Raw genomic sequence first — 24,510 nt, 5'->3', positions numbered from 1 at the left:
AGCTTCGCACACCTCCCCAATCCCCAGACATGAACCCCATAGAACATCTATGGTTTGTTCTGGAGATAAGAATCAGAATGCACAGCTTCTCTACTAAAGAAGGCCTGAGAAAAGCTATTCAAGAAGAATGGGACATAATCAGTCCCGAAGCTACAGAACTACGAACTACTAAAGGTGAAATCAATGCCACGAAGACTACAGACAATCATTAACGCACAGGGTAATCCCACAAAATATTAAATTACGTAATATACTTTATAAGCATTAATTCAAGCATAAGTGTACGGTGACTTTTTGAGTTTACAAAAAAGGAATTCTCTCTTTTCTTCTGAACAAAACAGTAATTGTGTTTGTTTGGCCTTTCTCTTGTATATAGAAATAAAATGTATGAATGTGTAGTCTTAATTCTGGTTATATATATTTGGTCTAGGAATTAATTCGTGCGGTTTTTAATAAAAATTGAAGCTTTATTTCAGAAACAAAGTAAATGAATACGTTAACAAAAATATTGTCCATCGCTAGCCACTACTTTCTCCCATCTTTCAGGCAATTTACGGATTCCGTGTCAAAAGAATTCCTCATCTTTTGACGCAATCTAATCAAAGATCCATTTTTCGATATTTTCTGAAGAAGTGAACCGCTGTCCAATCAAATCGTTATTCATGCAATAGATCAAGTAGTAGTCAGACGGAGCAGTGTCTGGTGAATATCGCGGGTGGAGTAACACTTTCCATCCGACATTTTCCAAATAGGTTTTGACCGGTTTTGCGACATGTGGTCGAGCGTTATCATCTTGATAAATAAGTTTATTATGCCTGTTATTCCATTCTGGTCGTTTTCAGGCCAGAGCTTGCTTCAAACGCATTAATTGTTGTCGATACCGGTGTCCATTAATAGTTTCACCAAGTTTCAGAAGTTCATAGTACACCACACGTTTCAAATCCCACCATATATACAGCATAACCTTTGCACAATGAATATCTCGTTTCGGTTGTGAAGGACCTGGTTCACCTTGCTTCACCCAGGCCTTTTTTCGTTTAGGATTCTCGTAATGAATCCACTTCTCATCACCAGTTACAATTCGATGCAAAAATCCCTTCCTTTTCTGTCTTTGAAGCAGCAATTCGCAAACGGTTTTTCTTCTTTCAACGTCTTTCTTTTCAATTCATGTGAAACCCAATAAGACATCTTTTGAATCATTCCTATGGCTTTGAGACGTTTGGAAACTGTTGTTTGCTCAACTCCAAATGCTTCTGCAAGTTCGTCCTGCGTTTGACACGAATCCTGATCAAGCAATGCTCTCAATTCTTCATCTTCAAATTCTTTTGGCTGTCCAAATTGCTTTTGGTCTTCCAAGCTGAAATCACCACCTTTAAACCGTGCAAACCACTTCTGACACGTTCGCTCAGCTAGAGCATGGTCACCAAACACTTCCACTAAAATATGATGACTTGCGGTAGCATTTCTTCATGTTAAAGCAATGAAGAATAACTCCCCGCAGAAACACTTTATCAGGCACAAAATGCGCCATTTTCAGTTGAAGAAAAAATGTTGTTGTTTCCGCTTCAAGCAACTGACATATACTAAACAAGATGCTCAATGACAGTAGTTTTCAACGCATGTTTGGATCAACGAAACTATGGGACAATAAGCTAGTTACGCCATCTTTTGTAAAACCGCACGAATTAATTCCTAGACCAAATATATTTTCCACCTCCCGTTCTCATGCTAGCTGTTTTCAATATAAAGTATGCACGGTGTACGAACACTTTCTGCGCTCACTGTAGGTATGTTGACAATAAGCGAATGTTATTAGAATATTTGTTGAGATTTCTTTTCCTTCACTGCCTTTCGTCTGGTTAAAAAGTAGTTTGCAGTGCTTTGGAGCAGCTGCGGGTGGGAACGCGATAATGTTTGAGACATACCGGCGACTTTTTTGTGTGTGAAAATAAGACCTTTCTCATAACGCAGTAAATAACTGCAGTAGCAATTATCTACGTAAGTGATAAAGACATATCCAACTACAAGAAACTAATACAGTATATATATTCATTATTGTGTTTCTCTTTTAACAGCTACTAGCTAGGGATGGCCAATTCCAGAATTTTTACTTTCCGGAATCCGGAAAGTAAAATCGGAAAAAATCCGGATTTCGGAAAAATTCCGATTTTTTCCTAAATTCCGGATTTTTTCCGAATGTCGGAATTTTTCCGAATTCCGGATTTTTTCTGAATTCCGGAATTTTTCCGAAATCCGGAATTTTTCTGAATTCCGGAATTTTCCGAATTCCGGAATTTTTCTGAATTACGGATTTTTTCTGAATTCCGGATTTTTTTGAATTCCGGATTTTTTTTGAATTCCGGAATTTTTCCGAAATCCGGAATTTTTCCGAATTCCGGAAAGTAAATTTTCCGATTCCGGAAAACAAAATTTCCGGAATCCGGATTCCGGAAAATTTTGGCCATCCCTAATATATATATATATATATACCTATGCTATTTCCTTTTCGTTATTGTTGCAAAAGGCGGTCGCGGTGGCTCAGTGGTAGAGCATTCACTTCTGGCGTGTAGTGTCCCTGATTCGATGCAATCTTGCGCCAAGTGGACTGTGGTGGACACTTTGTGCATGGTTTTCTCGGGGTTCTCCCGTTTCCTACCACTTTCTTCATTCCACATTTCATTCATTCCCACCATTACCATCTCCTTTAGCTTACGGCATAACCGTGGAAATAAAACAAAGATTTAACTTAATTTTTATTATTGCAGATCAGTTGTTAATGAAAATAACTACCTACATTACATATATTTATTAACGGTATGTACCAACAACAATTGCATTGTGTGCTTCAGCTTATTTTTAGATACTCTAAAAGCAAGACAAGTTATAATGTGTTTCATGAAATAAAGTTATATAATTAAATATCCAATAATGCTATCAATATTATTTTTTGTAGGTATGTAGCCTTGATTTCGACAGAAAAGACATACCAATGAATAAGTTAGTAGCTACGTCACTGGAATCCAAGTTCCACGTGTTTGATGTAAGAACTCTACATCCAGAGAAAGGCTTCGCTTATTTGACAGAAAAGGTATACTAATATTATCGATCTGTTGTTTCTCTTCTTTCTTGATACTAATTCGAAATCTTTTTGAGTATGTGTAAGTGTGCCAAACATTTACACTGTGTTTGAAGATACTAAATATAATATATTGAATGAAGTTGGCGCAGGGAAAGGAAAGTTCTGAATCTAGGGTTAACAGCACTGTAACGCCAACATTTGATCAGGACCGATGCGATCTTTGAGAATACTTTGACATTTAGTAACGATGGAACATTGGAGCAATGCGGAACATGCGTTCGCTGTGAGAGCATTTTTATAGAAACGGTAATAGTATGCATTTTGGCAGCATTACCAGCATAGAGTCATGATCATGTTTCATCGGCTCACACAATTACAACTTGTATACAGCACACCAATTATCGCTAAACTGAAACAGAAGATCAAAGAAGAATTCGCGCATTCTTGGAGACATGATACGCCGAGCATACCAGTTTTCACAACAGACTATCAGAATGTGTATGCCGAGATGGAACATCTTTCGCATGTCGTCTTCAAGAAGTAAAGAAACATGTAAATACCGTTGTTAATGACATACTCTGGGCACGCATTTCCAGTATCAAATGTATTTATTTGTCCAACTTTACGTCAAGTAAAATTGTCCCATTTCTCCGTGTCTTCTTGTTTGCATGAGTAAGAACAGATATTTTGGTTGTGTATGGCTTTCGAGACAAAAGAAAAAAGTTATTTTTCTGTCTGATTATGCTCAAAGAATTTGGTGCATAATAAAGCTATATGAACTGTATTAAATAACGATAAATAATTCATGTTTAGTATTTATTAGTTGTTTTTGTGATGCATAAAAGAAACATTACTGTAGATTTTGTTTTGTTTCTTCCTCCCTTAGTGTCGCGAAATAAAATTTGGGGTCAAAATATATAGTCTAAAGTTTTCGTCCCATTTGGAGCATTATAGCTGGAGAACGGCTAATTAAACGGAGTATTTGCATAAAACATCTACAATTCGAAAGAAGGAATATTCAAGTTTCATTAGTTGGCGGGAGATGTCACTAGTGTTCAGGAGCGTGGCCTTCTCCTGCCGCTCTTATCAGTGTTCGAAATACGGAAAGAGTTTGACAATGTGTGCTGTGTGGCCGGAGAAGGCTACGTTTTGTGAACTGAAAACTTGATGTAACTAGAATTAATTTACATATTTCGAACTGCAGGAGTTTCATTCAAATACACTTAGTTTCATTCACTTTTAAGCTATAACACTAAAATTGGATAAGAGACTTCGTTTTCATCCTCCTCATATGCTTAAAACATCCATGTAAAATTTATGTTGGTATAAAGAAGTAGAGGGATCACCAAAGCATGTTACTTTTAAATGTTGTCTTGTCACTAAACTCTTTATGTAAAATTCTCTTTTAAGTTTATTTATATAAAATATTGAAACAATATTAGCAAGACAGAACATGCAAATTTGTAGTACATTACTGAAGATCATATTACATATAAAGGATTGTAATTGATGGACAATACAACGATTAATTTATGTCAAAACAAAAATGTTAGCGGAGAAACATAGAGCATAGAAGCTTCTAAATTTGCAGCAAACTACGGGTCAGTGATAGCAGACGACGACAATGACGACGTATGTTATACACTAAAATAATTTTGCGATTGATAATAATAATAATAATAATAATAATAATACAGTAAAACCTGTCAACTTGGCCACCTGCTTATCTTGGCCTGGTTCGTCTTGGACTTGCATTTTTCCATAAGACATTAGTTACTTATTACTCTGTAATTTGGCCACCTGTCTACCTTGGAAATTGGCCGCATTGAAGCAATGTTTATCCTATGTTGATAATGATCAATTTACGTGTGTATATTGGCCACGCGAATACGTTTTGTTAATTTTCTTAACTCTTTCGTATTCCCGTATGAGAGCCAAATATTCTGTATTTCTTACTGGAGACAGAGAATCATAGATTCCCACGATTTGTTCTTGGAAGTCAATGGCAAGAACAGTACCCTGATGAAGGGGTGGCGAAGGAAGATGCAAATAAGAAAAAGGACATTCAGGAAATGGTTGTACGTATTTGTTTATCCTGTCTGTTTTGGTAAAACCATTAGTGTATCGGCTCTTTTCATCAGTGGGAATGGGGGATCTTTAGTAACTCCGGAAAATTCTCAAGGTTAAAGCTAACCATCTCAGTTGTCACTTATTGGCACCTGGCTTTGTCGAAAGATAGCGGAGGTTTTGAGGTATGAATTCCATTTAGATTTTCTCAAAACATCTTTCGCTCCAAGGGAAACACTTGTAGCTCATTAACAAGAGGTAGTTACTACAAAATTAGAATGTGCATATATGCAAAAAAGAATGAAAGACATATGAATAAATTTGTTATTAATAACTGATTTGCTACTTTTCGAAAGGTATCTACAGAAAATATTTGTCACTGCCGAAGAAAAAAAAAAACATAAACTGCATATAAATTATTGAATTTATAATTTTGCTTTTCTTGTTTTCAATCTGAATAACTCAGTGCGCTACAATACCAATTTCAATAAACTGCATACATATGTTTCGATTTTATGGTTGTGTGATTGTGTTTTCCATCCGAATAATTCAGTGTACCAGATTAGTTTTCAGGGAAAAAAAAGTACATATATTAAATATACTGTAGTTTTTTTTTTTTTTTTTAGTACTGTGCATTATAATTACTCTATATACATTATTTAAAAGTAGCTGTCGTAGTATTGCTTATTAAAATGTTACAATCAAGTAATACTAGAAATCCTATTCTAAAAATACACCAATCACACTTATTTTCTGTAAGTTGGCCACTTTTCAATGGAACCGATGGTGGCCAACATAGACAGGTTTCACTGTAATAATAATAATAATAATAATAATAATAAAAGAAAAAAAGCACTGCATTGTATTTGCAACTATGAATTACTATACTTATATACACTAACTCACTCACTCACTCACTCTATGGCCTATAGAACCCGGAGGTTGAATGCCGCTTCACAAAAGCTCACGACTGACTTCTACCCTTAGCCAACAGGATCTACTTCTACTTTGTATTCCTATTTCTGTGAGATCCATTTTAATATTGTCTTCCCAACTGCGCCTGGTCTTCCTAATGAACGTTTTCCGATTCGTCTTCCGGTTAACATTTTGAAAGCGTCCCTACTTTCTTCCATCCTGACTACATGACCTGCCCACCTTAGCCTGCTAGACTTGATGACCCTAGCAATGTTTGGTAAACCGTATAAATTATGTAGTTCCTCGTTATGAACTTTCCGCCATTCCCGTTCCTCGTGGTTCCGAATATTCGTCTCAAGATCTTGTTCTCAAATACTTTCAGTCTATGTTCGTCACTCAAAGCAGAGGTAAAAGTGGATCTCAAAAATTAGGGGGTCGGTAGGTAGCAGCATGACGTCCCGCCGTCCCCCTGCCTATCTTTGAACATTGCAATTATTTTAGGAACTGGGGGGACGTCATACATTTTTTGGAGGTAGCAGGGGGGCGTCCCTCCGCACTATTACCCCTGCCTCAAAGTGACCATGTTTCGCAACCATACAGAACAACAGGCATGATAATCATTTTATATATTTTAAGCTTCAAATTCCTCGACAGAATTCGCGAGGACAAGAGATTTTGAACTGAATAATAACACGAATTTCCTGCTTTTAGTCGACATTCAATTCCTTCGTGAATATAGTTTTCGTCTGTTAATATTGATCCTAAATATTTGAAAGTATCCACTTTATGCCGTATTACGATTCCTACGAACATCGAGATATCTAATATATATACAGGGGTAGACAAAATCTAAAAACATTTCATACAGGACACGTAAGTTTGGCCTTCCACTGTACAACACGTGTTGCAGTTACCGATCGTTTTTTTGTTTTCAATGTGTCATGTGGACCTTCCTCTTCCGTCAGCAGTAACCAGTTCACCTGTGAGTGTCGTGGTGTGAAAGTGGTGCGATAAAATGGGCAACCTGACAGATTTCCAAAGAGGCATGATAGTTTGTGCCCGTCTGGTTGGAGCTTCAGTTGCAACAGTGGCGAACATTGTGGGGGTATGTAAAGGCACTGTGTCCAATGTCACGAGGGTATACACAATTCATGGACAAACGACGTCTGCAAAGCACAACAGTGGTCGAAAGACAATCCTGTCAGATAGGGACCGGAGGACATTAAAACGGATTGTAGCAGCTAAAAAGAAAACCACTGCAATGAAAAGTACGTCTGAACTCAATTCCGGCCTACAGAAGCCGGTTTCATCGAAAACAGTGCGACGGGAACTTCATAAAATGAAAATTCATGGCAGGGCCGCTGTCGCCAAACCCCTGGTCATAACAGTAAATGCGAAAAGGCGTATCCAGTGGTGCAAGGACCACAAGGCGTGGACTCATGAGCAGTGGAAACACGTAATGTGGTCCGATGAATCGACCTTCACCTTGTTTCCAACAACCGGTCGTGTTTACGTATGGAGAACACCGTCGCAGACCTATGATACAGACTGTCTGCTCCCAACTGTAAAGCATGGGGGTGGTTCAGTTACAGTATGGGCAGTGATATGGTGGTTTTCCGCAGGTTCCATCATAGCCCTGCATGGAATGATGAATGCTAAGGTGTATGAGGTTATTTTGGGGAACCAGGCTCTACCCATGCCTCAAATATTGTTCCCTGATGGTGATGGCATCTACCAAGATGATTTGGCACCCTGTCACGCTGCAAAAACGGTGAAATCATGGTTTGAGGAGCATGACCAGGAGCTACCACACCTCCCCTGTGTCCCACAATCACCAGATCTGAACATCATTGAGCCATTGTGGTCTGAGTTCAGAAAGGCGTGCTCGGTCTCATTACCCATCACCAGCATCTTTTAAGGACTGGAGCATGTTTCGAAGGAACAATGGTACAAAATTCCACACCACGATTCAGGAGCTTTATACGTCCATTCCACGTCGGATCCAAGCTGTTTGGGACGCAAAAGGAGGCCCCACACCATACTAGGTATAATTTCACACTTTTGCAAACGTTTTAGATTTTTTGTCCAACGCCTGTATATCATCATCGGTGCCTTCCATTTCAACTCAGGCAAAAAAATATAAAATTGTACCATCACCATCTCAGATATTGTTGAAACTTTTTTTATAGCAACTAGACATGTTTTTAAGAGACCCATATTTTTTTGTTTTGTCGAAAAAAATTTTCCCGCCAAGTAATGGGCCATCAAAGACGGGGAGTACAATTTATGAATTGTAGAAGACATGGAAAATGGTCAAATTCGGAGCCTCACCATTCGGCTATGGAGACAGGTAGAGTTATAATTCTTGTTGTGGTATGTACATAGGGATATAAATAAACTATATTTTATTATGGTTTGGTTTGCGCATGCGTATCTTTTTGTACATAAATTAACAAATGAACGTCAATTTATCTGAAAAGTCGAAGTTTGCGAATTTTTTTCGAGCACTTCCGGTTCGAATTTTAAAATTCTGTTTTCACGGTTGGTAAGACCTGGTTACCCGTTTTCCGAAAACATTTTTGTATCGCTTCTGTGTGCAACCGTTTTGTCGCAAAAAATTCGAGAAATTGTAAAATTTTCAAAAATCGCCATTTTTGGGCGCCATTTTCTCGAAAACACCATCTTTTAAAATTCTGAAATTTTGTCAAATAGTTCAACTTTACATGAATAATAAACACACCAAATACCATTCTCGACCAATGCTTCATGAATTAACTGCAGCCTTTTAAAGTTAGCGAAGTTTCGTTAACTTTGATGTCACAGTTAGCAACACTTTGAACAATAAAAGTGCAATGATTTCACGATGTTTGTGGTTCACATTCATTAAATGAAGAATAAAAAGTGTTCTTGACTGTTTTTTTTTAATTATTATTTTGATCAAGTAGGCTCTCTGAAATAGTAAAATGAGCCTCCCCCTACTCCCCGTTTTCTTAAACCAAAATAATCTGAGGTGGAAATTACGATTACGAAACGCACAAATTTCAAATTCACTTACTTAAAATGGTCTTCGGAAACAGAATTTCACTGATTTTTTTTATTTTATTTTTTACATGGACCAATCATTTGCTTGGTTGGTGTCTTCGCTAATAGCATGTAACCGTGCAGGTGCTCCAATAGGTGTTGGCTCACTCACAACTCGTTCAGGAGTGGATCTAGTGGAAAGAAACTTTTTCATTTTATATATAAATAAAACCGATCTCAGAGTTTGGAGCTCTTAAGAGTAGCTCTAAGTAGCAGTATTACCCCCCCCCCCCCTTCCAGAAGTCCGTCCTGAATCCGCCCATGCGTAGCACATTGTCGATAGTGACAAATGCTGGTGGAAGTATACACAGCATTTCAACTTCACGTAATTCATGATTTATTCTCCTACGTACCACTGGTTATCATACATATATGTATGTAACAAAAGTTTCTTTTTGCAGATTTCTTAAATCTACACTTTGAATTGCAGAAGTTCGATTTTGGGGGAAGCATGAAGTTGAAATGGTGACCCGTTACTGCCATAAAAACTTCGCCAGTTCCCGAAAGCCAAAGATGACTTCGTTGAATACCAGTTACTGGTTGCATACTTTCCCTTTTTTTTTCTTCTTCCGGAAGTCGTCGGATTCAGTTCCAGGCAACAAAACGAGAGTAATACCCGGAATTTGTACTTGCACTATACTCACGAATTCTTCTGCGATTTTAGTAGGGGCGCGGTGGCTCAGTGGTAGAGCGTTCACTTCCGGTGCTTGGGGCCCCTGGTTCGATCCCAGATCGCGCCGTGTGGGCTTTGTGGTGGACAAAAACTGTGCTCATGGGTTTTCTCTGGGTTATCCCGTTTCCTCCCACTTTCTGCATTCCACCATTTCATTCATTTCTCATAATCACTGTCTCCTTTAGCCTAACCGGCATAAGCATGGGACGTAAAACGTAAAGAATTCATTTCGTTTTTTTCTTCTGCGGTTTTAATACTGTGTATCTGTATTTGTCTAAGGTTGTGCCGCGTTGCCACATTCTATACACCTCGCCCCCCCCCCCTTTCAATACCGTCGCAGAAACCCTTGCATGGCCGGTTTCACTGTAAAACCACTGCTTTATCGGATCTGTCTGCATCTCGAACATCTGAAAGCGATTTTTAAAGTGGGATGCAGCACCATCAGAAATCACTGACACGGTTGGGGTAATTGTAGACACTCATTTTCTCGTATTCAAACTTTTTCTATAAAACATATTTTCGCTTTTCTTCGAGTATTTTTAGAATCTTGTCTATGGCTATGAGTACATGAGCCGAATCGTGTGTTTTATCGTCGTTTATTACAACAAAACTGTCAGTTGTTTCATATTCCGGTGATAATTTTTAATTTCTCTTTGCAGAATAACAGTCCAGTTTTCAGCGAAGTCCACATGAAGTAAAATAGAATTTGTATCTTGAAAATTTATACGGTGCTTTTCGGTAGCAATTAATTCTCTTTGGATTTTCTTGATGTAGTCATGAATTACAATTCTTACATTTAAACCAGCAATGTACGATACGAAAACAGAAAGTGGCACAGTTTTTTTTAACGAGATTATTGTTTTCCCATATGGTATACGTAACACTCATTTTCATCAGGATCAATAATTAAAGACTCCATACTTATTCCTTCCACTCCAGGACATTCACCACATTCTTGAAGAAGAAAGTAGTCACTTTCTACGGATCATACTACTAAAGGAAATAGGTCACTCATGACAGCTTCAATACAGGCTGCACCTTTGATTTGTAGCAACGCAGTAGCAGCTAACTTAAAATTTGCATAATACACACACACACACATACACACTTCCCTCGCAGGTTGCGGACGGACCCACTTTAGTCGAATACTGTAAAATTCCGAGTGATCCATTCTTATATTGGGATTGTTCTGTTTAAAAAGTCAGTAAATTTCTTTGGAACGCGTAAGAAGACGTTTCGATTTTTTTTTAACTTTTTGTCCTTTTTCGATCACTGTAATGACATCGCACTTAATTGAGACTTTATCTGGAGCATTCCAAATCATCATTGAGGTAATAGTTCAGGCATTTTGTAGATCAGAATTTATTGGATGGCCATTTCAAGTAAACTTAAAATTTGTGTGTTTCGTAATCGTAATTTCCACCTCAGATTATTTCGGTTTAAGAAAACGAAGGAGTATGGGGGGGGGGGGGCATTTTACTATTTCAGAGAGCCTTCTTGATCAAAATAATGAAAAAAACAGTCAAGAAAACCTTTTATTCTTCATTTAATGAATGTGAACCACAAACATCATCAAATCATTGCACTTTTATTGTTCCCAGTGTTGCTAACTGTGACATCAAAGTTAACGAAACTTCGCTAACTTTAAAAGGCTGCAGTTAATTCATGAAGCATTGGTCGAGAATGGTATTTGGTGTGTTTATTATTCATGTAAAGTTGAACCATCTGACAAAATTTCAGAATTTTAAAAGATGGTGTTTTCGAGAAAATGGCGCCCAAAAATGGCGATTTTTGAAAATTTTACAATTTCTCGAATTTTTTGCGACAAAACGGTTGCACACAGAAGCGATACAAAAATATTTTCGGAAAACGGGTAACCAGGTCTTACCAACCATGAAAACAGAATTTTAAAATTCGAACCGGAAGTGCTCGAAAAAAATTCGCAAACTTCGACTTTTCAGATAAATTGACGTTCATTTGTTAATTTATGTACAAAAAGATACGCATGCGCAAACCAAACCATAATAAAATATAGTTTATTTATATCCCTATGTACATACCACAACAAGAATTATAACTCTACCTGTCTCCATAGCCGAATGGTGAGGCTCCGAATTTGACCATTTTCCATGTCTTCTACAATTCATAAATTGTACTCCCCGTCTTTGATGGCCCATTACTTAGCGGGAAAATTTTTTTCGACAAAACAAAAAAATATGGGTCTCTTAAAAACACGTCTAGTTGCTATAAAAAAAGTTTCAACAATATCTGAGATGGTGATGGTACATGCTCTGCCTGAATTGAAATGGAAGGCACCCATCATAGGTATTCTGCCTTTATTGGCAGGTCAGTTGCCGCAGCTGAGAAGCTTCCATGCTCCACGGTCCTCCGCTAACCTCTTCGTCTTCACGTATGATCTTTCTGTTTTTATATAATCTATTAATTGTAGTCTCCTTCGCCCCCTCCCTCTCATTCCCGCCACCATACCCTCTAGGACGTCCCTCATGATACAATCTCTTCTTAGGCAATGTCCCAACCAGTTTCTCTTCCTCTTCCTAATAATATCTAAAAGTGTTCTTTCTCACCCACCATTTCTAACACTCTCTCATTCGTTTTCCGCTCGACCCAACTAGTTCTTTCCATTCTTCTCCACACCCACATTTCAAAGGCTTCCAGTCGATTTTCGTCACCTTTACGTAATGTCCACGTACAACACAACACGAAGCATTTTATGAGTCTTTTTCTCAACTCTTTATTCAAGGTCCCACAAAACAGACTTTTCTTCCTCCTAAAGGCTTCTTTCGCCATTCCTATCCTTGCTTTTATTTCACGTTTGCACTTTATGTTATTACTAAGAATACTACCCAGATATCGAAAACTATTCACTTGTTCTATTTTCTCCCCTCCTGCTTTTATATTTGACACAGACCCCATCGTTCCAATCGCCATGGCTTTTGTCTTTCTAACATTTATTTTCATCCCATATTCTTCAAAGTCCTTTCTCATTTTTTCTAACATTTTATTCACAAAAGCCTCGGACAAGGACTGATAACTTGGCACGACCTCGGCAAAAGAAAATGGACATGAGATTTGGAACATGGAATATTAGAAGTCTTTATAGGGCAGGCGCGTTAAAATCTGTTACGAGTGAGTTAGAGAAATACAGGATGGACCTAGTAGGAGTTCAGGAAGTTAGATGGGAAGGAAATGGATCTGAGAATTCCGGAAATTTTACGTTCTTTTACGGGGAAGGAAATAAAAATCACCAGTTAGGAACAGGGTTTTTCGTTCACAAACGAATATTACCAGCAATTAAACGGGTTGAATTTGTTACTGACAGATTTTCTTTTATTACTCTCAAGGGACGGTGGTGTGATATTATTGTTTTAAATGTACATGCTCCAACTGAAGATAAGGGTGACGATATAAAAGATAGTTTTTACGAAGAAGTGGAACGGATATTTGACCAACTCCCGCGATACCATATGAAGATTCTATTAGGGGATTTCAATGCGAAGGTAGGACGAGAGGATATTTTCAAACCGATTATAGGGAACGAAAGTTTGCATAAGGAAAGTAATGACAACGGTGTTAGACTCGTGAACTTTGCAACATCCAAAAATCTAATCGTAAAGAGTACAAAATTCCCACATCGCGACGTTCATAAATACACTTGGACATCACCAGACGGAAGAACACATAATCAAATTGATCACGTTTTAGTAGATAGAAGAAGGCAATCTAGCATAATTGACGTCCGGTCGTTTAGAGGGGCTGATTGTGACACTGATCACTACCTGGTAGTAGCGATAATACGGGAGAGATTATCGTTCAATAAAGGTAATATTCAATGTCCGAAAACGGAGAGATTTAATTTAAAGAAATTAGAAGAGAGTCATGTAAGAAAGGAATACCAGATTGAAGTTTCGAATAGATTCTCGGTTTTAGAAGACTCGGAGTGCACTAGTGTTGAGGATACTTGGATTGAAATTAGAGATAGCATTAGATAGTTCAGCAGTAGAAAAATTGGGACACGCGGAAATACGTAGAAACAAACCATGGTTCGACCAAGAATGCATTAAACTAGCAGAGAAGAGAAAACAGGCAAAATTGCGGTGGCTACAAAATCCGAATGAAATAACTACACAAAATTTCGCAGATATCAGGCGGGAAACTTCCAAAACTCTTAGAACAAAGAAACGCGATTTTTTGAAAGCTAAAATTAAGGAACTTGAAGATAATAGTAAAAATAAAAATAATCGGGACATGTATAAGGGGATTAACGAATTTAAGAAAGGCTATCAACCACGTGCTTATATATTAAAGAAAGCTGACGGAACAGTTCTCACCGATACGGATAGCCTCTTAAATAGATGGAAAGATTTCTTTGACGATTTGCTGAACACGCAGCCAAAAACTAATGCGCGTGGAGAAAAGGAGATACACACCGCAGAACCGTATATTCCAGAACCCAATCGAATAGAAGTAGAAGCCGCTATAAAGAAATTAAAGAAACACAAATCTCCGGGTGTGGATGAAATTCCGGCTGAGTTAATTTTAGCTGGAGGCGAAAAATTGTGGAACAAGATACACAAACTCATTCTCCTTATCTGGAACAAGGAAGAATTGCCACAAGAATGGAAAGAATCAATCATTGTTCCAATTCACAAGAAAGGCGACAAAACTGACTGTAATAATTATCGAGGCATTTCTCTTCTGTCAACATCCTATAAAATCCTTTCAAATATTCTATTAGCAAGACTGACCCCATACGCAGATGAAATTATTGGAGATTATCAGTGCGGATTTAGACGAAATCGATCAACTATTGACCAAATATTTACCATTCGCCAAATACTCGAAAAAAAGTGGGAATACAATACGCCGGTACATCAACTATTTATTGATTTTAGAAAGGCTTACGATTCGGTTAGGAGAGAAACATTGTACAACGTTCTTACAGAACTTGGAATACCGAGAAAGCTAATTGGATTAATTAAGATATGCTTAAGTGAATCCCAAAGTAAAGTCCGGGTAGGAAAATTTTTGTCCACGAGCTTTCACGTCGAAAATGGCCTGAAACAAGGAGATGCGTTGTCGCCATTATTATTTAACTTTGTGCTGGAATACGCTATAAGGAAAATCAAAGATAGCAACCAGGGCCTAGAGTTGAACGGCATTCATCAGGTGATGGCATATGCTGATGATGTAAATTTAATAGGGGATGATAGGAGAACAGTAGAAATAAATGCAGAGATCTTATTAAATGCTTGCAGGGACATGGGTTTAGAAGTAAATGCAGAGAAAACTAAATACATGGAAGTGCGTCGGGACCGTAATACGGCAAATTGTGGAGGCGTTAAAATATTAAATAATACTTTTGATAAAGTGGATACTTTCAAATATTTAGGATCAATATTAACAGACGAAAATCATATTCACGAAGAAATTAAATGTCGACTAAAAGCAGGGAATTCGTGTTACTATTCGGTTCAAAATCTCTTGTCGTCGCGAATTCTGTCGAGGAATTTGAAGCTTAAAATATATAAAACGATAATCATGCCTGTTGTTTTGTATGGTTGCGAAACATGGTCGCTTACTCTGAGGGAAGAACATAGACTGAAAGTATTTGAGAACAGGATCCTGAGAAGAATATTCGGACCCAAGAGGAACGAGAATGGGGAATGGCGGAAGCTTCATAACGAGGAACTACATAGTTTATACGGTTTACCCAACATTGTTAGGGTCGTCAAGTCTAGGAGGCTTAGGTGGGCAGGCCATGTAGCTAGAATGGAAGAAAGTAGAAACGCTTTCAAAGTCTTGACTGGAAGACCCATAGGAAAACGACCATTAGGAAGACCTAGGCGCAGATGGGAGGATAATATTAAGATGAATCTCGCAGAGATAGGAATACAAAGTAGAAACTGGATGCAGTTAGCTAAGGATAGAAGTCAGTTGAGAGCTTTTGTGAACGCGGCACTGAACCTGCGGGTTCCATAGGCCATAGAGTTAGTTAGTTCAGATTCTGCAAGAAGCGCCATATCGTCTGCAAATCTTATGCATCTAATCATTCTACCTCCTACCGAAATGCCATCATCATCATGTAGGCTCTTTTTCACTATCTCTTCTAAATAGTGTTGGCGAGAGGCAGCATCCTTGTCGAACTCCCCTTGCAATTGCACTCTCTTCCGTCAGTTCTTCCCCTATCTTAACACTTACTTGTTGGTTCATGTATAAGTTTCTTATGAGTCTTCTATCTTTCCATTCCAACCCTATCTTCGTTAGAACTCCCAACAACAATTCCCAATTCACGCGGTCAAAAGCCTTTTCTAGATCAATAAATACAACATACACCTATTTCCCTTTTTCTATAAATCTTTCACCGATCGCCCTTAATAATCCAATTGCATCTCTTGTACCCTTGCCTCTTTTGAACCCAAACTGCTCCTCCTCAACATCTTTATTTGTTCTTTCATATAACCTTCTGTTCAGTATTCGGAGCAGAATTTTAGCTGCATGAGATATGAGACTAATAGTTCTATAATCCTTACATCTCTTTGAATTCGATTTCTTAGCCATCGGTATCATGATCGTTTTCAGAAAGAGTTTTGGCTATTTTCCTGTTTCATATATTTCATTGCATAGTCGCAACAATTCTTTCTTTCCCTTGTCTCCTATATTTTTAATGAATTCGATTGGTATGTTATCTATTCCGGTTGCCTTTCCATTCCTAATCTCGGATATAGCCTTTTCAAACTCATCCCGAAGAATACTAAATCCTTTATCATCCTCACCTACTTCATTTTCTACTTCAACATTTAGGCTACACGGTCTATCCCTACTCTCATATAAGTCTTCAACGTATTCTTTCCACCTTCCTATGACCTCATTTCTCTCGCTAACTACCTTCCCATTCTTATTTTCTACTGCCATCATAATACCCCCTTGTTTCCTCCGAAATTCCATAGATTTCACCTCCTTGCACATTTCCTCATATTTCCCATCTCTTTCTAATTCTTCTAAGTCCTCGTATTTTCTTTTGTAAAACTCTTCCCTCACTCTGTCTGTTTCTCTTCGTAATTCATTATTTAACTTTCTGTACATCTTTCTGCCCTCTTCTGTATCAATCTGTTTCCACATCTTCCTTTCCCTCATTTTCTGCAACATCTGCTCTGTAACCCATGGTTTCTTAGCAGTTTTGTTTTCGCGGTAACCTACTGCTTCTCTTGCAGCCTGCTGTAAACAACGTTTAATATGTTCCCACCGTGCGTTACTACCTGCGCCCATCCTTTCCTCGTTTGAACATTTTTCTTCAAATTTTTCAACGAAAAGATTTCTTATTTCCTCGTTTTTCAACCTTTCAGTATTCAACACTTTGTTACCTACTTTTCTTCTGCCTACATTTTTCAGTTGAATATCTACTTCGGCCAGCACAAGATTATGATCAGAGAAAATATCAGCCCCGGGAAGGGTCTTCGCGTTCTTTAAGCTATTCCGATACCTGTCCTGAATCATAACATAGTCTATCTGATATCTTCCGCCGTCTATTGGTTATTTCCATGTATATCTTCTTCTCTTGTGCTGATTGAACCAAGTGTTCCCAATTAGTAGTCAATTCTGTCTACAGAAATTCACCAGTCCCTCTCCCCTTTCATTTCTTTCGCCTAAACCATATTTGCCTACGATACTACCTTCCTGTTTTTCTCCCACAACTGCATTGAAATCTCCCATTAGAATTATGCATGCACCCTTCTTCTCCCTATCTATAATTTCTTCTAATTTCTCATAATTTTCCTCTACTTCTTCAGTTGCATGCGAAGTCGTCGGTGCATATGTCTGTATCACCACTAGATCCTTCGTTTTCCCTTTAAGTCTTAACATCATAACTCTATCATCAATAAATTCTACTTTCACTACCTTCTCCTTTAAGCGCTTTCCAAGAATTATTCCTACGCCATTATGACCGCCCTATGCATTACCTGAGTAAAACATTCTATATCCTTCGCTGTTCAATACCCCATTATCTTCCCATCTAACTTCACAAACGCCTACCAAATCTAAATTATTTTATTTCATTTCTTCTTTAAGATTTTCTAATTTTCCTCCCTGTAACATAGTACGTACGTTCCATGTCCCTATCCTAAACCTTTTGCTCTTCCCAGTCTTTCTTTATCTGTCTGTCTTCCCCCCATTATTACTTTCTTGTCCAGTAGTCCTTCCCAAGCCATCCCCCTCCCGGAGATCCGAATGGGGGGATATTTTACCTCCGAACTACATTTTGATCTGCGAAAGACCATTGTTCATATGTTCTATTTTTGCTGCCAACAAACTAGGGAAAAATAGAGTGGTGGTTTCCCGTTGCCTTCCACCCCGCAGTATCCCAGCCGTTAAAGTCACTCTGACCACGCCTGGGACTAATTTCCAAGTTGCCGTACCAATCACTATGATTTCCGCCAACTTGGCTACTGGAGAACTGCTACCTTCTCCCAGAACACTCTTCGTCTGGCTACTCCATTTAGGCCAATTCGGTAGGGGTGGCCCTTCTGGTAGTGAACTACCACCGACACAGCTCTAAATTTCACTGTAGCACGCAATCCTCCCTACCCGACACATAAGTGTCTTCGTAAAGGTGGTGTTTATCGGGGAGGACGCCTGTATATAAGTATACTAAATATTAGTATTATATATTTATATAATACGTATTAATACTAAATATTAGTACGTATATATTTATATAAGTATACTAAATACTTATATACACAAAATTTAAATTTGAATGCTAACAGTTGTAATATTTCGAACATGTCGATAGTCGTTGACGAATATAAGCAAATTCATATTTTACACAATATTACGTACTTGAAAGACATTACAATCTTTTTATATCTGTATTATATAACTTCATAAATAAACCTAAATTAGTAGTAATAGTCGTATCAATTATTATATGTAATATAATAAGTTATATCAGGTAAAGAACACATGGTTTGATAAAGAAAACTAATCTACTTATTAAGTGCACCGAAGTAGATAATAAAATTCTCGAAATTATTAGCAACTAAATATCAATTTTAACATTATCAATTATGTTATTGTTCATTTAGGGGGTAAACAATGTAAGAGGAAACAACCGATTTTTTAACACACTAGATCATCTGTAAATGTAAATTATATAACATACAAAGAGTGAAAAAGTGACTGACTGGACCGGAACTTGAACCCGGGAACTCCGGCATACCGTGCCGATGCCTTAACCACTACACCACCCAGTCTGCTTCCCAGAACAGCCACTCTTTTTCTCATTCTCAAGGTTGGTGCTCTCCACTTGGACCACATAAGCATCCCGAACAAAAAATTACGAAGTGGGAGCATTCGCTAGGCCATGAGACAACAGGCCTGATATAGCAATATGCCTGTCGATACCGCAAATTAGGGTCTTGTATGTTATTGTTGACACTGTCACGCTGGTACGACGTGTATACTGATGCGATGTTTTCAGTGCAGGATGAACCATGGGCCGAAGGAAGAATGTGACCGAGTGGCTAAAAGGAGCCATTGTGTTTGGACGTGAACATGGACATTCCCTGCAGGTGGCGGCTCAGTTTATTGGCGTGTCCGAGTCCACGGTCAGTGCTGTCCATGCACAGTGGAGGGCGTCAGACAGCTAGCAATCCTCGCGGAGCGACTGTGTCCGAGAACCCATCATGGCCCAGCGCGACCGTCGACGTCTGGGGAGATTACCAACCTCAGCGGTTTCAATCCCGACAGGAACTGCTGCAGGAGTACAATGCAGGACCTAGTCGTCCAGTGTCTGAGCGAACGTTGCGCCAATAACTGCATGGTGTAGGCACATTCAATCGCGTTGCCCGGGTACGCCCCAGGCTGACTGCCACACAGAAGAAAAATCGCCTGGTGTGGGCGAAACACCACCACTGGACTACTGAAGAGTGGCGACGCATCATCTGGTCCGACGAGTCCCGGTTCTGCCTCCATTCCAATGACGGCCGGGTCAGGGTGATGCGGCGGACCGGAGAAGCCTACAAAGCAGAGTGTGTGCAACTGGCTGTGCAGAAGGGGGTGGTAGTGTCATGTTTTGGGGATGTATTTCCAGTGCTGCTGTGGGTCCCTTGATAGAGGTGAGCAACGCATGCAGCTGCGGATTACGTGATTATTCTGGATAATGAGGTGGTGCCATTCGTCCAGTTTCTGCAAGATGGTCACATCCCCGAACACCAATTCCAAGATGCCAACTACACCGTTCACTGAGCCAGGATTGTGCAGGATTGGTTTGCTGAGCTCAGGTGGACATCCCACAAATTTCTTTGATCTCAACGTGATCGAAGAAATTTGGGACCTGTTGGAACGGGCAGTGAAGAAGAGACAGCGACATCCCCCCACGTTGGCCGCTTTGCGTGCCCAGTTGCTCCAGGAATGGACCAAACTGGACGTGAATGTCATCCGATCTCACATTGACAGTATGCCAAACAAAATCAAACCTGTTATCCGAGTCAGTGTGGATGTAACATGGTGTTGACCAATAAACTACGTACTTCGCAATTTTTTGTCCAGGGTGCTTATGTTGTACCACAGACCACTGCTTAGAGGCCGGAATTTTCAGCCCGGGCCCGGCCCGAGTCCGAAATATGTTTTAACCTTTAGACCCGAGTTCGTGTGATAATCAAATGAGCTCGAATTACTGAATTTTAATAATTAATGCAAAATTGTATTTTTATTTACAACAATTAGAAGTTGAATTTTGCATTTTATAAGCTTACATGATTGAGGGAAAATAAGGAAATGAAGATTATTGTTTACACTTACTAACCATATGAATTCTCTAAAGAAAATGATCATTTATATAAATTCCGTCTACCTTAGCCTCGGTGCATAATTGTGAGACGTTAAACTAAATACTTCATTTCATTCATATAAATTCTCATGAATTGGAAACATGAACACTTCAAATATTTAAAACAAAGTGTCAATGTGGCAAATTCTTATGCAAATGAATGTGCAGGGCTCATAGTGGTCTGGTCTCTTCTAAATAGTTGAAAAGTGATCAAAAGCAGACGGAAAAGTGACCAAAATCTCATCAAAAAGTAACTTTAAACCTTGATGCTACACTTGGGCATAAATGGAATTTTACTTTTTTTTTTTCTTCTTTTTTTTTTCTACCAACAAAGGGCCGGCTGGATCATAGCTGAAATACGTGATGTTTTAACATATTAAGATTAAAAATTATTTTACTTAAGTTTGTCAGCTAATAAAAAAATTGGATTACTTGTGTTTAAAAGTTCATTATTAATTACATATTTGCACGGTTCTAGAAGAAAGATAGACAGAGAAGGACTCTCAAACCCATCTTGAGAGTTTAAGCACCCACCGTGGTTTAGAAATAATAACAGCTAAAGTAAGAATAAAGCAGACTTGGTTCACATGTGGCAACACAGCTGCACATGACAGCAAGTATTGCAAGTTCTCAGAAGAATAATAAATAACAAATTTCTTCCTTTTTGCATTTAATTTTATATTTGTCTTAGAAAACTGCCTATGCAAAACATAAATCACACGAGAAAATGACTTTACCCCCAAAAAAGTAACTTTTAGTGACAAACTTGAAAAAAGGTAACTTTTAGTTAAAAAAAAAAAAATGACTCGCTATGAGCCCTGGATGTGTACTGGGCTCACTCAGATAGTCCTCAAAGCAGTCATTGTCGATTGCTGTGAAGAAAACGAATGGAATCCACATTCTGGCTTCTCAAACTTTCACTCACAGATAAGCTAAGCATGTTTATTTGTTAGTTTTAGTTTTTCTCTCATTACAGAGTTAGTTTTACTCGCAATTACACAATGATAATCAGATTTTTAGTGTGGGCTCTCAAGTTAGAAATTTAGATATGCTTTAAAAGTTCTCGAGAAAGAAGGGCCCGATAAATATCGTTGTACAATATATTTACAAAGTTAGGCCCGAAGAAGCCCGAGAAATATGGTTGTGTATCTAAAAATTTACGACCCGAACCCGGCCCGAGCCCGACATGATCTATGCTTCATAGGCTCGAGCCCTAGAAGGTCACTACCACAGCTGCGTTTGGACAATCCCTGTGTCCATATACCGAGCACCTATGACGATTGGAATTGATATATATCAAAGAAAACGGAAACAACCGATTTTTTAACACAGCGGATTCTCTGTAGATGTGAATTATTAACAAAAAAAATGACTGACTGAACAGGGACCTCCAGCATATTGTGCCGATGCGTTAACAATTACGCCCCCAGTCCGCTTCCCAGAACAACTGCTCGTTGGTGCTGTCCACTTGAACCACTTTGATTGTACCAGACCACTGATGTGCTTGGACAATCCCTGTGTCCATCGGCACGGTAGGTCCCGGATTCGAGTCTCGGTCCAGCCAGTCACTTTTTCACACTTTGTGTGTTATATAATTCACATCTATAGAGGATCTGGTGTTAAAAAAAAAAAAAAAACAGTTGTTTCCTCTTTCATTAATATATATGAAATCATAACCGTCATTGGTGCTCTGTATATGGACACAGGGATTGTCCAAGCACAGCAGTGGTCTCTGGTACAACCCACGTGGTCTAAGTGGAGAGCATCGACTTCGAGAGTGAGTGGCTGTTCTTGGAAGCGGAATGGGTGGCGTAGTGGTTAATATATCGGCACGGTATGCCGGAGGTCCCAGGCTCGAGTCTCGGTCCAGTCAGTAACTTTTGCTCTCTTTGTGTGTTATGTTATTGTTTGTTTGTGCCGGTTCACTGGTCCATAACTTCTATAACTTTAGATGCTCTATGCATATTTAGCGAGCAGCGGTTGCTCAGTGATAGAGCGTTCACCTCTGGTGCATGGGGTCGCGGGTTCGATCCCAGCTCCTGCCAAGTGAAATTTGTCGTGGACAAACACAGTGTGCGTGGATTTTCTTGGGGTTTTCCCGTTTCCTCCCACTTCATTCATTTCTCATCATCATCGTTTCGTTTAGCCTAGCCGGCATATCCGTGGGACATAAACCTTAAAGATTTCTTTTTTTCTATGCATATTTAACATAAAAAAGAACAAATCTTGCATCCGGTGCTATTTTATTCCTATTAAAACTTAATATTCGATATTTCAGCCCGCGCTGGGGCCATGATCGCGAACACTTCTACCGCAAACTGGAAGAAATAACTGAAACATTATTAAGTTTTTAATCCTATTCTAACGAAACACTCCAGGTGTCCACGTACTCGATAGTTGTACATTTACTTCGAAAGTTTCCAATTTGGACCGTCTGTTTTCCGTTACTTAAATAGCTAGCAAACCAAGATAACACCATTACTCGTATTCCACATTTCTCAAGTTTGTATAACAGAATGATAGTGTATCAGATGCTTTAGCTAGGTCTAAAATACTGTAATTACCTCTTATCCATGTTTTTATGAATAAATTCTATTAATTATGTAGCATCTTCTGTATTTCTGCCACTTCGGAAACCATACTGATTCATTGAAAAAAACATTATTTTGTTCCATAAAAACAGCTTCTGTTTCTTTATACATTTTTCCAGTAGTTTGTCACATTTACTGAGTAATGAAATTGGTCTATAGTTATTTACATCAGATTTTGACCCTCTTTTTGGATGTAAGTTTTATGACCAAAATTTTGAATTAAAAAAATTTCTTTAACGAAATTACTTATCGAGATTGAAAACGTAAATAGAAATTGAAGGCATAAAAATTGTAGTCCGCCATATATACCCCAGTGGTTTCACTTTCTGATGTTGGTTGACAGTACTCTTTATCGTCCGTAAATTACAATAACAATTATAATAATAATGTCATTCTAACGACAAATATTTATTTCATCACTTGCATCTGTTTCTTTTCTTTGAATCATAATTTCTAGAAGGAAATTTAGGTATAAAACTGCCAACCCTGTAAAAGGTTTCACAGCCGCGAGTGGATGGATAAATTCAGTGGAAAGAGTCAGTAAGATAGAATTCTGTATTCTTGCATTCTTCTCTGCAATTCACAGTACACTCCGTAGGAACGTGTGTATTTTATATACCTTTTGTTTAGGTCATTCATTAATTTTGGAAGTATCTATATTAACACAATAATATGGAATTCTTAGTAAGTAATAGATAATATAACTTGAACGGTTAATACACGTACACGTTGATGGGTTTATAAGTGCCGATTATTTCGAATGCAGTACGCTCGAAATAATCAACATTTCTGATACTTGTGAGGTAAGTAGTTTCAATGTAAAACCATGTATTTACTACGTTCAGTCTCCGATCTGTCTGTTACGATCCTATATCGACTTTGGCAGTTCTCGCAACATTCGCACGTAGTGAGCTCCTTTGTTTATATTGTAATGACCAATGCTCGAAAAACTTTCTTCTGACCTAGACGCCACTTCTGAAAACCACGCGCTATACTATTACAAATTCAATTTGATACCTCGGCCTCATGTTTTAGCCGTAAATTAGCTAGGCGCCAGACTCGGTATTTTGAGTCACCAGCTGGCCTGATTCCTGGAATTTTTCGAGCCCTTGTAATGGCGGTATATTATATTATTTTAACGTATTTCCACGATTATACATCGAGGCTAGGAGAGATAGTAATGATAATGAATGAAGTGGTAGAATGAAAAAATGATGGGAGAACCCCGAGAAAATCCACGCACACGATGTTTGTC

The 24,510-nt window shown here is 38.5% G+C and overlaps 1 protein-coding gene across 2 annotated transcripts in view; it reads left to right on the top strand.

Annotated features, from left to right (window-relative positions):
• Positions 1-24,510, top strand: part of Wdr92 (dynein axonemal assembly factor 10) — an 81,307-nt gene that overhangs the window by 44,601 nt on the left and 12,196 nt on the right. Inside the window, exon 6 of one of the 2 annotated variants that reach the window (XM_081730871.1) lies at positions 2,954-3,088. The exons of the other annotated variant lie outside the window; for it this stretch is intronic. Within the exon in view, the coding sequence (XP_081586997.1) occupies positions 2,954-3,088 (135 nt within the window). The remainder of the gene's footprint in view (positions 1-2,953; positions 3,089-24,510) is intronic. 2 annotated transcript variants of the gene reach the window in all.

This window comes from Thermobia domestica, chromosome 11 (genome assembly GCF_964235325.1).
Source record: "Thermobia domestica chromosome 11, izTheDome1.hap1.1, whole genome shotgun sequence".
NCBI lineage: Eukaryota > Metazoa > Arthropoda > Insecta > Zygentoma > Lepismatidae > Thermobia > Thermobia domestica.
The sequence above is the reverse complement of the archived record's forward strand: the minus strand, read 5'-3'. Positions and strand labels throughout refer to the sequence as shown.